This window comes from Rhinoraja longicauda, chromosome 26, assembly GCF_053455715.1.
Source record: "Rhinoraja longicauda isolate Sanriku21f chromosome 26, sRhiLon1.1, whole genome shotgun sequence".
In the NCBI taxonomy this organism is placed as follows: Eukaryota; Metazoa; Chordata; class Chondrichthyes; order Rajiformes; family Arhynchobatidae; genus Rhinoraja; species Rhinoraja longicauda.
This window is the reverse complement of record NC_135978.1, coordinates 7,122,181-7,136,501: the sequence shown is the minus strand read 5'-3', so window position 1 is coordinate 7,136,501 and position 14,321 is coordinate 7,122,181. Positions and strand designations below refer to the sequence as shown.

The window sequence follows — 14,321 nt, the reverse complement described above, 5'->3', positions numbered from 1 at the left end:
GTTTAGAGTTGCAGAGAATATCAGAAATTCTGTAACGCCATTGAGACAGGATCAGTGTACAGTGGTCTACATTGTCCACAGTGCTGGCTATTTGCGGCAAGCACAGGTGGTAACTTTACCGTTCGTTGCTTCTAACTAAACCTTTTGATGCATTGTGCCATAAACTAGGCTGTATACAATTTCTGTAAACGAGTGGCACTCTGTGGTACTGACTGGGGATAGTTGGTCCTGTGTGAAATGACCAAACATTTCTCGTGGAATGCATTTCAAATCAATCGAAACAATTCTGGCTGAAAAGACTATGTACAATTTTTTTAAATGTAGGTTGAACAAAGATAGGGACTTGTAATTTAAAAAAAAATACAAATCCCAATGATTGTATGAAGTTGGCAGTTGTCCAGCTTTTAGCCGAAAACCTGCCTGATTGATAATTAATCCACCGGCACGAACTCAAAGCTGACTAAATAATACACAGAATCTGACCCTTCCTCAGTGAGGAAGTGCTCTCTGACCTGATCTTATTCAGCCAATGTTCTGGAGTACAGAATTGAACTTTTTGAAAAAGTTGAGATGCAGGAATTTTCAGAATTGGAAAAAGTAGTCCCCCCTCCCCCCCTGGAAACGCAGATTCAATAATGGCCTCAGGTGCTGTCTGTGTGGAGATTGCGCACTCTCCCTGTGACCACGTGGGTTTCCTCCAGATACTTTGGTCTCCACCTACATTCCAAGGATATGCGGATTTGTTGGTTAATTGGCCTGTGTACATTGCCCCGAGTGTGTAGGTAGTGGATGAGAAAGTGGGATAACCTAGAACTGTGTGAACGAGTGATTGATGGTGGTCTGGGCCAAAGGGCCTGCTTTCATGCTGCACCACTGAACTAAACTAAATTGGAGGCTACATGAACAGACTACGACTGTATAGGTTCTGCAGTTCACAAGTTATAGGCCGATCAAGTCCACTCCGCCATTCAATCATGGCTGATCTCTGCCTCCTAATCCCATTTTCCTTGCCTTCCCCCCTTAATCTTTGACACCTGTTCTAATCAAGAATTTGTCTATCCCTGCCGTAAAAATATCCACTGACTGGGCCTCCACAGCCCTCTGTGGCAATGAGTTCCACAGATTAACTACCCTCTGACTAAAGAAGTTCCTCCTCACCTCTGTTGTAAAAGAGTGCCCTTTAATTCTGAGGCTATGACCTCTGATCCTAGACCAGTGGAAACATCCTTTCCACATCCACTCTATCTGCAGATAGATTAATGTGCCGATGATTAACGATTGTAAAGCTAATTTGCTACTGTAAAATGCCTTTTAGTGCAGGTGAGTGACAGGAAAACAGAGGTGGGGGAGGAGGAATAGTGATTGATAGTGAGAGAGGGAAAAAATGATCTTGGTAACGATGGAAATTGATGGTTGGTGCTAATTTGTGGGCAGACAGACCTGGTTCTCTGCTGTTTAACTATGACTTATGTGTGGAAAATATTCGAGCTACCGCAGATTTGCTGTTGCTACTTGACCTCATTTTGGGAACAAAGAGTGCTTTGAATTAGTTTAACAGTACTATGGACTTAGCTTCTCCGTGTTGCAAATGTTGTTGGGCAAGTACAATATCTAAGTTAAACCACAGTGAACAAATTTAAATTAATATGCACGAGGATCTGAGGGAAGATGGAAATTCTTTTTACATTACAGTTTATGTCCGCAATGCATAACTTAAAGAATGGAGAAAACTGATTCAACGCTAAGTTTCGAAAGGGAATTGAAGATATATTTTTTAGTTTGCCTCCTATCATTCATCTACCTCAGTCTCATAATTCCATCTCCCCCCCCCCCCTCCCTTAATCCCAAATATGGCTTCATCCAACTGTTATCCTTCACCAAAGACAGACACAAAAAGGCTGGGATGACAGGTCAGGCAGCATCTATGGAGAAAAGGAATAGGTGATGTTTTGGATCGGGTCACTTCCCCCTTCGCCTCTCCTTGATCCAGCAGTGGTTCCTGTTTCACCACTCCCTTCTGGCTATCTCCACTCTCAATCCCAATGTACCATCGATAATTCCTCGACTCCCCAACCTACACATGCTGCTAGATCCGCTGATCTCCTTCGGCCCAGATTGTGTGTCACGCCAGATTTCGGCATCTGCAGTCTCTTATCTCCAAGTGGAAATGTCTCCTGGATGGAAAATATTTGTCCAAATTGCATCCTTTGCCTCGCCCTGTGAGCTGTCGTGCACATTGAGCCAATATCCTTTCTCCCCCTCAGTGCTTCCTGTCACAGCTGTTTCTGTTGCTAATTTTGTGGTGCTTTTTTGGGGGGAAAAAAGCCTCCTTTTGTTGGTTCAGGAAATGATACCTTCCTTTAGCTAACAGATGAAAATTGAACTAATGCTTCTAGAGATGGAAAAAAAAAATAGTATCTAGGATTGTGGTTCAAAATTATTTTTACCAATTCTACTTGTTGAAATGTCATAATTTGTTCTATCTTTGTTTTTGATTATTACTTTCATAAATGTGCCTTGGCGTTCTTGTAAAATGTTTTTTTCCATGTGTGTGTAAATGGGTGACGTTATTCATGTGTTCCTAATAGTTATGTTCCTACTATGTCATTTAACTAATTATTATTTGTTGCAGGTGGGGAAGAGGATTTGGACTAGTTGGGATCATTTTTGGAACAGAGAGTGCTTTGAATCAGCCAAACAGTATATATGGACTTAGTTTCTATGTGCTACAAATGTTGTTGGGTGAGTACAGCTTACATCTAAGTTAATATGATTCACATTTGGCGATCACAGCATCATAGAGTCCTAACGTGTGGAAACAGGCCCTTCTGTCTAACTTGCCCACACTGACCAACCTGCCCCATCTACACTTGTCCCACCTGCCTGCGTTTGGTCACATCCCTCTGAACCTATCCTATCCATATGCCTATCTCAATGTTTCTTAAACATTGCGATAGTACCTGCCTCCACTACCTCCATGCAACTCGTTCCATGTGCCCACCACCCTTTGTGTAAAAAAAAAAGTTATCCCTCAGGTTCCTATTAAATCTTCCCCCTTCACCTTAAACCCATGTTCTCAGGTTTTTGATTCCATTCCCATACTCTGGGCAAAAGATTCTGTGCATTTACATGATCTATTCCACTCACAATTTTGTACACCTCTAAAAGATCACCCCTCTTCCTCCTGCTTTCCAAGGAATAAAGTCCTAGCTGGCTTAACCTCCCCCTATAGCTCAGGCCCTCTAGTCGTGGCAACATCTTCGCAAACCTTCTCTGCTCCCCTCCCAGCTTAACAACTTTTTTCCTATAACCTGTTGACCAAACCAATTGTCTCCAATTAAACCAGCGTACCTGGAGCAATTGCAATGTTCATACAATCAGTTGGTTACTATTCAAAACCTTACGAAGTGCCGTAGAAACCTACAGGACCAGGAGTACGACTCTCAGTGCTGCAATTCAACATGACCATGGCTGATCTACCCAAGTCATCTCACCAATGCCACTTTCCCATAGAGTTCAATTACCTGTTTTTTCAAAATAATTATCTACTTTCTCCTGAAATCCCAACAGTGGTCTAGACTGCCTAGCCCATCCAGGGTTGAAAATTCCAGAGATTCACCAACCATTGCGATAAGTTCCTATTTCCTACAATTTAAACAACCATTCTCTAATCTTGTGACTGTTCCTTCCTCTTCCTCTTCCTCTCGTAGAAACATCTCAACATCTGGTGTGTCGTGCTACCTCAGGACCTCATATGTTTCTTATAAACTCCAAAAAGTAAAGATCTAATTTCTTTAGCCACTCATGATAGCGCAGCCATCTCAACCCGAGGAAAAATCCAGCAGATCTTTTTTGGACTACCTCCAATCCCATTATATAATTTTAGAAATAAGGCAACGGAAAGCAATATTCCAGCAAAATTGGATGTACCTTTTAATCGTGGTTGCTCATAAATACTGGAATCTACCACACCATATTTTTATTGGAACTTGCAGAATGAATGGGAAATACTAGTGCCTCACTTTGCAACTGCATTGTGGGAATAAGTAACAATGTTCACAAGCCTACCAATTAAAATTTTCACCAGCAGAGGAGAGTTTAAGTAAATTATTTCCATTGAGTTCTGCCGCCTTGTTTTAAATTCCTACATCAATAAATTAATTATCTTTGATTTTCAGAACAATTGTTTGGATCCGAACCCAAAAAACCATGACAATTTATTTTGGAGTGTTACTTTAGCATCCTGATATTTTAAAATGATTAAGTGCTTACCAAAGTAACCTTTCAATCATGCATACAACTTCAGTGAAGGCTTAACTTGTTGAATTATAAAGTTTGTGCAGAGCTGAGCTTCATCAGTCCTTAACCTACTTAAGAACGTTGCCATAGTGACTGAATGTTTATCCATCTCGTTGAGGCCAGCCAGGTTTTCCACATGTTTTTTTTATCGTTCCAAATACTAAATTAAAATTCATCTCTATCTGCATTATTTGAACTGTGGAAAAAGTGTTTTTATTCCCACTGATCAACAAAATTAATCGTCGTTATGCACTATGAATTTACTGATTCCAGCTCTTAATGTCTCGGTATTCCTATTTTCACCCGTTAAATGCCGTTGGTAAGATGATCTACTTTGCAGATGCATTCTTGTGATCAGTAATTATATTTTGTCACCATGAAGATGGGGGTGGAAGACGACTGACTGTAGGTTCACTCTGCTCCATGTTAGCTCTCTGAATACTGACACTGCAGATTATGTGAAAAGATTCAATCTCCCTGCCTCATGTTTAACTTATGCTTGTTTTGCATTCAAGTTCCTCTCAATAGACAATAGACAATAGGTGCAGGAGTAGGCCCTTCGAGCCAGCACCACCATTCAATGTGATCATGGCTGATCATTCTCGTTGGTATCTTAAAGAAAAGACTAAATTCAAGGAAAGACACAAAATGCTGGAGTAACTCAGCGGGTCAGGCAGCGGGTGAGGAATCTAGTGGGCAATGAACTACTTTGGAATTGTGCTCTGTCACGGTTCATTGATCTCATTAACCAGTTTTGCTCGTGAGTAGAAAGCAGTGTTGTCTTAAAGCTCAGAATCCTATTGCAACATTCTGCTTCACTTTGGGAATGTCATGAATGGAAATTAATTTCTAATCCTGCAATTGGAACTTATTTGGATCAAGACCAAATAGTTTGGTTTAAATTTCACTCTGGTGTAAATCCAAGGAAGGTATGATTTTTATGCAAAGTGAGATTAGCACATCTGATTTTATGGAGCTTTCAATATTTTATAGTTTCTTGTGATGCTGCTATGGTAGAATATTTGGCGGCACAGAGGTAGAGTTGCTGCCTTACAGCGCCAGAGACCCGGGTTCGATCCTGACTATGGGTGCTGTCTGCATGGAGTTTATGCGTTGTCCCCGTGACCTGCGTGGGTTTTCTCCGGGTACTCTGGTTTCCTCCCAGACTCCAAAGACGTTCAGGTTTGTAGGTTAATTGTAAATTGTCGCTAGTGTGTAGGATAGTGTTAGTGCACGAGGTGATCGCAGACTGAAGGGACTTTCTCTAAGACCAACTGTGCAAAGCCTAAATGTTATATCTTCATTTAAAGTGATTTAGTTTAAGATGAAACCTAGATCCTGCATCTAATAAAGTTATGAGGTTGCATTTAAAAAGTGGCAGTAGATAAGCAATGAAATGTTAAATGAATAAATCCTTTTAAGGCAATTTAAAAAACAACAGGAAAAGTGGTTCAACCATGACTATTACGAAAAGTTAAAGATAGTATTAGATCTGAGAAAACAGATTAATAGTAAGTGTGAAGATTGGGGTCATTTACGGAATGTGTCAAAGATCATGCATGGATAAGGATAGTAGAATAAGAGAGTAATTTATCAAGAAAAATAAAAAAAAGTGTTGATCTTCTGTAGATATTTGTCAATAAAGATGGGCAAAACTTAATGCTGAAAGCGAGGGACATTTCAGGCCCCTGTCCCAGTTCAAACTAATTTGTCTCCAGCTGTGGGTCAGAGAAATGAGGTGGGGCCACCTTTGATTGCGCAAGATACAAGGAAGTGCAGATGCTGCTTTACAACAAAGATACAATGTGCTGGAGTAACTCAACATCTTTGGAGATCATGGATAGGTGACATTTTGGATTGGGTTCATTTTCAGATTGTGATGACGTATATGACAGGCAACGTTTCAGGTCAGGTCCCATCATCGTTCTGAAGTAGATTGGTCAATAGTTGGCTGGAATGGATTGGATTTGTCGTGCTTTGTATGAGCAGAACTTGCCCGGAGAGTGTCCCTATTGTTTAGGGTGACGTCATTTGCAGCATGAACTCCTTGCCCTTGTATATTTTTGCTTTGTCCAGTAAAGGTTAGTGTCCTTTGTGCAACCTTAAATAACTTGTCTATTTGTCCTGCAATCTTCGCTGAAATGTGGACATGGATTCAGAATATTAAATTTTCCTGTTTATAACCTGATACGATGACCCCCAAGTGCACTACTTTTGCTTTTCTGTTTTGAATTCCATTTTGCTTTATTTTTGGTCACCTAACTAATTCTGTTGACATCCTTTTCAGCCTTCACCTTCCTTGCTTGCTACTAATCGCATTACCAGTGTTGGTTTGTCTGCAAACTTCAAAGTGTGGACCCTATCTTATGTTTGATCATTCAGTAACACCTCATAAAGACTGAACCTTGCAGAATGCTACTGAATATAGTTTTCCAGCCACTAAACTGCGATCGCTTATTAACCTTTTCCTTCCTGACACCGAGTCAATTCTGTATCCAATCTGTGACTTTCTCTTCACCCATAGAGGGGCGAGAAAGGGCATTCAAGGAAAGGTTATGAAACTGCATAAACTGGGGGGGGTTTAGTGAACTTGACCCTTTTATTCCAAAGGTCAAGTCAGAAAATACAAGTAGATGGGGCCCATCTCACTTTTATATTGTAAATTTTGGAATTATTTGAAACTGAATCTGTGATCTTTCTGATATGTGTTATATTTTGCTTTTATTTTAGTTTGACATTCCTCTCACCATCAACTTTAATTTATGTATTGCTGTAATAGTAAAGCACCCCAAGCAAGCCATCTTACTGGTGTGAAGTTGAATAAAAATTGGCATGAGGTAAAGAAGTAGACTTTGGGTTGGTTCAATGGATTGTGGAATAAGTATTATTTGACATATTTCATATTTTCGTACAACAGAGGGGGTCACTATGAGCATTCCTTCACACATTTTCCAATAACCCTTTCTCTCTCACCTGCCTTCGTCTTTCCCCCACCGTCTCCCTCAATACTCATGTTGCCCACCTTCCTTGTGTCTGATTTGTAGTTCCCAATTATTTTCCATCTGTGGGGCATTGGAAACAGAAACCCCTGTGATGGGAGTGGTGGTGGGGGAGGTGGGGGGGGGGGGAAGAGAGCCCTTATAGATAAAGGGAGAGCATGTAAACTCCACACACATGGTACCGAAGATCAGGATCAAACCTAGGTGGCGGTAGGACTAATGGCCGAGCCAATGTCTAGCCCCATAAATAGATTTCAAGCAGGATTTTTTAGGGATACAGGTGGAACAGAAAAAGATTTACCGTGAAAATTCAGAAGTTAAGGGCCTGATAGGTTAAAACTGACGAAATATATTGTAAACTAACCATTTTTGGGATGAAGTTTTATGTGATTAAATTCAATGGTTATAGTAAAATCATTCTGTTTCATGGAACTTTTACTGGAATATTTGTATATGTACTCCCACGCGTGACTCTAAAATCTTAAATTTTAGTTTTAAGTCATCATGCTGAGGGCTTAGATGAGGTGGAATTTGTTAAGTGTGTCCAGGTGAATTTACTCAATTAATCTGCAAATGGTGCTGCTGTAAATGGAGCAGAAATTTGACCTCTTGGGAAACAAGGCGGGGCAGGTGAGTGACGTGGGAGAGCATTTTGGAACCAATGACCGTTAAACAGTTGTGGGAAATTGCCCGAGACAAGCCCTATCCTTTTTCAGGAAATTTCAGAGGGCAGGGATTGGGGGAATTGATTGGGAGAGGCAGTTTGCAGGGAAATCTGGGAAGTGGGAGGTTTTTAAAAGTGAGATTGTGAGAGTTCAGGGCCGGTCCTGTTCCTATTAATGAAGAGCAAAGGCAAGGCTAGCCTGGCGCAAGTAGGAAACACTGAATGTCAAGAGATGCTGAGGCTCTGGTCAAGAGAAAAAGCATATGTCAGGAGTGGGCAGCTGGAATCAAGTGAAGAGTCTAGAAGGGTGAAAGAATACTCTTAAAAGGGAAAGCAGGAGGGCAAAAGGGGGTTGTAAGAAAGCTGGAAGATAAGATAAAGGAGAACGCAAAGAAATTCTTCTGCCCTTAATATACTTGGTAAAGGTAGAGGGTACAAGATGGCGCCAGAAATGTGGCGGCTCTTGTATACGGCCTTAGTGTAATCCACTACCTTACACGCTTGTAGTTAAGTCTGATTGTGCCTAATGTACAGTAAGATTGTTAATGAATTGTATGCAAACAAATAATTTCACTGCACCTAGGTACATGTGACAATAAAGTGCCATTGAACCATTGAAGGAGAAGATACATAACAAATCAGAGTTGGAAGATCAATGTTTCAGGAAGAGATGTATGACTGGAGGGGGACTGGACTGAACAACATGGCCATTTAAAAATTGAGTCTTGGACCCATTGTACATTCCTGAGCACAGAGATAAATATCTATTCAAATATAATTTGTCTAGGGTCAAACGCAGGAATCCATGTGAACTGCATATTTGCTTATGGATGCAAGTGGTTTTGCAAAGCAGTAAACATCAAATTTTCTGTATGCTGTAAAATGAAGTGTTGTATTGCATTCAAAATCTATAAGATGTTGCATGCGTCCATTGCCTTGGGATAAGCGTTCAACGAATACTTGGCCAGGTTGTTAGACGACATACATGGTACGGGAATAATATTTGCTGCTTCCACTGAATTTTGGTATTGCTTTATTATTGTCACGTATACCAAGGTACAATGAAAAGCCTTGTTTCTTGCTATCCAGTCACATCATATTATACCATCAAGCCACACACAAGTACGCCAGGTAGTGTGAAGAGGAGAAAAAAAGATTGCTGAAAATTGTGTGGCAGCATTATAACATTAGTTACGAAGAAAAAGCGCAAGGTCCGCGCAATGGAGTAGATTGGAAGATTGGGACTGCACCCTAGTTTGTGGGAGGGGTGTGCAGTAGTCTGATAACAGAGGGGAAGAAGCTGTTCCTGAATCCGATGATACTTGCTTTCAACTCCTCTACCCAATGGAAGAGGAGAAAAAAGAGGGACTGACTGGGGTGTAAATGGTCCTTGGTTATATTGACTGCTTTCCCGAGGCAGCGTGAACTTTAGATGGACTCAATAGTGGGGGGAGAGGGTGGTTTGTGTGATGGATTAGGCTACATCCACAATTCTCTACAAATCCTTGTAGTTTTGAGCAGAGTCGTTGCCAAACTGTTCTTGTTCTCTGCCATAAATATCCAATTGGCACAACAGACCCTCCGGACTTGATAATCATACAGCGTGGAAAGAGGCCCTTCGGCCCAACTTGCCCACGTCGACCAACATGTCCCGTCTCCACCGGTCCCACTTGCCTGCATTTGGCTCATATCCTTCTAAACCTGTCCTGTCCATGTACCTGTCCAAATGCTTTTTTTCAACGTGATAGCATCTGCCTGAATAACCTTTTCTGGCAGCTCATTCCATGTACCCAACATCCTTTGTATTTATTCATAAAATGCTGGAGTAACTCAGCAGGTCAGGCAGCACCTAAAGAGAAAAGGAATGGGTGACGTTTCGGGTCGAGACCCTTCTTCAGAAGAAGGGTCTCGACCCGAAACGTCGCCCATTCCTTCTCTCCTTAGATGCTGCCTGACCTGCTGAGTTACTCCAGCATTTTGTGAATAAATATTTTCAATTTGTACCAGCATCTGCAGTTATTTTCTTACACTACCCAACATCCTTTGTGCGTACAACAGAGTATCATGGTTTCCAAATGCAGTGACATTTACTTCTGTAAATATATACAACTGTTTGTTTTGTACAGCAAAGAATAACCTTTGTTCATGGAGTGACATTTATTTTCTTTCCCGCAGGTATGACCGTGAGTGCAATGGCTGCTTTAATACTAATGACGACCTCCATAGTTTCTGTGGTGGGTGCACTGTATCTAAGTTACATCCTGTATTTTGTGCTGAAGGACTTTTGCATAATTTGCATCACTACATATATCCTGAACATCATTCTCTTTATTATCAACTATAAACGACTCGTTTACTTGAATGAGGCCTGGAAACAGCAACTCCAATCCAAACAGGAATAATGTATATGATCTACAAGCCTAGCACCTGGAGAGCCTGCTTTCATTATGTCTATTTGGCAGTCATTTTTTTTTTTGAGAGAGAGAGAGAGAGAGAGAGATATATGATATTATGGAAATCAAAGTCATTGAGAACCAATTTTTTAAAAATTGAATACTTCTGTGGGGCCCTGGGCTTTGGTTTATCCTCCCTCCTGCAAAGATATAACTGAGAGACCAACAAAGAGCAAGCTTTAACTGTAGTGCACATTCCTTAGGAGATCTGAATTTAAACAAATACACTAAGTGGCATTTGTAATTTTAAGCATTCCTCTTTCTTTTCCGATAATGCAAATTGTGTTAAATTGTGATTGAAAGTGCCTTGTGTTACTGAGGAATTTGCCATTTGTTTTAATCCTGTTCAAGTGTTTTATATTGCACAGAAAGTTGGTTACCAGGTGTCCTGGGTCTTGGTGCTTTTATACGTGGGTCAGAAAAATGTACATTTTGGTTGAATGGCAGAGTGAGTGTTGCAAGTCCGATTTTTCTTTCAGTGCCGTAGTAATTTATCACATGTTGAATAGTAGCTTTCCATGTAAAAATGTTTGGGCCCTGTAGGCTGAAGCCGTATCTGTGTACATGCTTGTTATTTTTTTTAAAGGCCGACAATGTACCACAAAGGTATTTAAACCAGCACTATTCATAGTATTGGGTAGCTCTAGTCACCGCTTGCTCATGGTTTAAAATGACGCTTCTGAGTATTTTCGGTAAAGTTACAAAAGCTCTAATCTTTGCAGGTGACTAAAATGGGACTAAGAATTTGTTAATATTTTTTATGTAATTTAGTAAAAGTGCAGTATAAAATAGTTTACTTTTTTTTTTTTTTACAAAAGAACTTCCACATTGCACTTTAGACATAGTAATTTTAATTTCAGCTTTTGAAAATTCGTTGAGTAAAGCAACAGGACCATGTCTATATAAATGTGTGGTCATCCAGACCCATGTTTAAAACTAGGGTCTTTAGTGACCTGATTTAATGGATCCCTATTGGTTTGAATTTAATTGTGCTATATACAACATGTTTGTAAATTTAAGTAAGTTTTTTAAAGTTTTGATTATGTTGAAGCCCCCTTTATTGTCGATAATTTAACAGCATTGTGCCAAGTGTTTGTGTTTAAGATTAATTGATTTCACAACCAGTGCTACATTAAACAAATGGGTGGCACGGATGTTCATGGGCGGCACGGTGGCGCAGCGGTAGAGCTGCTGCCTTACAGCACCAGAGACCCAGGTTCGATCCTGACTAGGGGTGCTGTCTGTACGGAGTTTGTACGTTCTCCCTGTGACCTACATGGTTTTCTCCAGGATCTCCAGTTTCCTCGCACACTCCAAAGACGTACAGTTTGTAGGTTAATTGGCTTGGTATAATTGTAATTGTAAAATTGTCCCAAGTTTGTGTAGGATAGCGTTAATGTGAAGTTGGTCGGCGGGGACTTGGTAGGTCGGAGGGCCTATATCTCTAAACTAAACTAAACATCTTTCAATTTAATTGGACTGACCGGATAGAAAGAGTTTACATTTAAAAAGTTTGATAACTAGCATTAAGAAAGTATTTTAAATCAATTCTGTCCCATTAAACTAATTAAAATATACATGACAAATACTGTAATAAAGGATTTTCTCTCATTACAGACAGATAACTGCCATTTAAAATGCCCGATTTTGCTCAATACCATCTTTGAGCTTTGTTTGGAAGTTTGTCATTTTCAGCACAATGACAATTTGACCCAGAGACTTCCCGGTTATGAAGCTGTGGTGCTCCTTAAACATTGTTGGGAATGTGCATTCACTGTGCAATGCCGGCTGATTCATTTTGTATTCATCACTGCACTAGATAAAAGATTTCAATTAAATATGATGATGTCCCCGAAACTACAAGTTGTAGAGATTGTAACAAATTTAATGACTTTTTCAAACACTGTAATTATTCACATCAAGAAACCTTGTGATCTATTGCACTAATTGATATCCTAACAGTTTTGAATTTCTTAAAGTAGCTGATGATCTCATTAGAATGAGGTTGCTTTAAATTTCATGGATCGTGAAAATGTTTAATGAAATGATGTGATTGCAACTTTGAACTGGTAAATATTGGTTTATTGCAGAGGTAGTTGAACCAATTTTTTTTTCCTATAATGTAAATTTTAATGCCTTGAACCAACTTTCCGTAAAAAAAAAAAGTGTTAATTTTAGTATACCTCAGATACTGTGCACATGTGCACAGGATCCATCTTACATGGTTGAGTCATCCACACAATTGTCAACTTTCTGTGCCTACTTGATGCTCTAATGGAAGGGACAGTTTTAGATCAGCAGACTCACTGGCAGAAAAGGATGAGTTCTATGTCAATCAAGGACTGCATGTATAGCAAACGCATAGTAATTTACTTTGAAGCTAAAGCTTGTTAACGTGCAAGATGTTGCACAAGCAATCAGTAATTTATGGAGCCGGTATTTTTGCAACACTTATTTTTGTGTGTGCCCTTTAATGTGTGATTTTTAAAAAAAAATCCTTGCACTGTAAATGTTTAGTTGATGTTAAATGCCATTACTACATTCTTCATAGAATGCGGATAATCCAGAGGAAGTTGGGTACAGTTAAAGCTTGCATCCTGGATGTGGGGGAAGTACATTTATTGTATCTGTGCTCCTTGAAGCTGCTGGGTTTAGTAAGTGTCTCAGATGACCACTGGAATGCTATTGTCCTGTCGTGTGACATTCCTCTGCCTGGCCCGATAAGTTGTAAGAAAGAAAGAAAAATTCCAAAGGAGTTAACGTGTTTCTAATACTGGTACTTTACACCTTAACTCTGGACGTCATGCTCATTCTTGATCCTGTTCTGGAGTAAAACTATACTATGTAACTGCAATTCTACATGTTTGGTACAAAACAAATTGAAAATATTGGTTTATGCCACTTTTGGGTTGGGTTCGAATTTTGTGTATCTCCTGGTATTGAGATCATTTTACCAGCAGTAGAAAGATGGACACATTTAAGGTCTCAGAAATCTAATTGTATTAACCCTCTTCCACCACCATTGTTTGAAAATATTGCACTGTCTAGCATGAAACCCATGTTTACTGCTCATAATGTACTGTAATTGAATATAAACTAGATTCATCATCACATATCACTGGTATCAGTATCAATACAGGCAAATGGGCCCCTATTAAAGACAGTGAAGTAAAATGGTTTTCATTACAGTAAATTGTCATTATGAAAGTGGCAGGGTGACAGATGCTCTTTATTTTTGTAAACTGTATCTAGCATGGCAGAAGTACTATGTTCTTGATCTGTATAATATGTTCCATCAGAGTTATTTATTAATGCTGCTTCATGCTCATGAGCACACATGTTAAAACTTTAAAGGTGGACTCTCTGGGCATTGATCCCCGTCACAGCCACAGACGAGAACGGTTTTTTATACATAGGTTCAGGAATATGATTTTGCTAAATGGCAAAAATTGTAAATATGTATGAATGTGTATTCATTGCACAAAATTTTTGGTATGAAATAAATGTAGAATTTACATGAGTCTTGTACTTTTTGAATGTTAATTTTGTCGGATGGCTTCTACCGTTAATAACTCCTGCAAGCAGAATTGTTCAAAACAAACCATAAACTCAGGAAGCTCACTAAAGAATCGATACTTAATAACTCCTGCCTGCATCATTCATTGATTTTCCATGCTACTCCCATATAATCCTGTCAATTTCACTTGTATCAGGATGTGTAAAAAAAATGCTGTTTAAATAATCGCCCATAGTTTTCTGGAGCAGTGATTCGACCAAATAAGATTTTAATTTGATTAGGTTTTGATTAAATTCTTCTGCGCTGAAAAAACATCCTATGAATTTAACCGCGACGTACAATGAATGGATATATTGAATTACATATTTCCAGAAGCACAATCTGTTTAT

At 39.6% G+C, this 14,321-nt stretch overlaps 2 protein-coding genes across 3 annotated transcripts in view; one reads left to right on the top strand and one right to left on the bottom strand.

Annotated features, from left to right (window-relative positions):
• vkorc1l1 (vitamin K epoxide reductase complex, subunit 1L1) overlaps nt 1-13,935 on the top strand; it is a 38,208-nt gene extending 24,273 nt beyond the window's left edge. Inside the window, exons 2-4 of one of the 2 annotated variants that reach the window (XM_078422319.1) lie at nt 2,633-2,742; nt 10,138-10,196; nt 12,033-13,935. In XM_078422319.1, the coding sequence (XP_078278445.1) occupies nt 2,633-2,742; nt 10,138-10,196; nt 12,033-12,362 (499 nt within the window). In that variant the 3' untranslated portion in view covers nt 12,363-13,935. Of the gene's footprint in view, nt 1-2,632; nt 2,743-10,137 lie in introns of both variants that reach the window. The other variant, XM_078422320.1, reaches the window with a different exon arrangement.
• The window catches only part of LOC144606219 (argininosuccinate lyase-like), a 368,098-nt gene that overhangs the window by 212,962 nt on the left and 140,815 nt on the right, over nt 1-14,321 (bottom strand). The gene's annotated exons all lie outside the window — the stretch shown is intronic.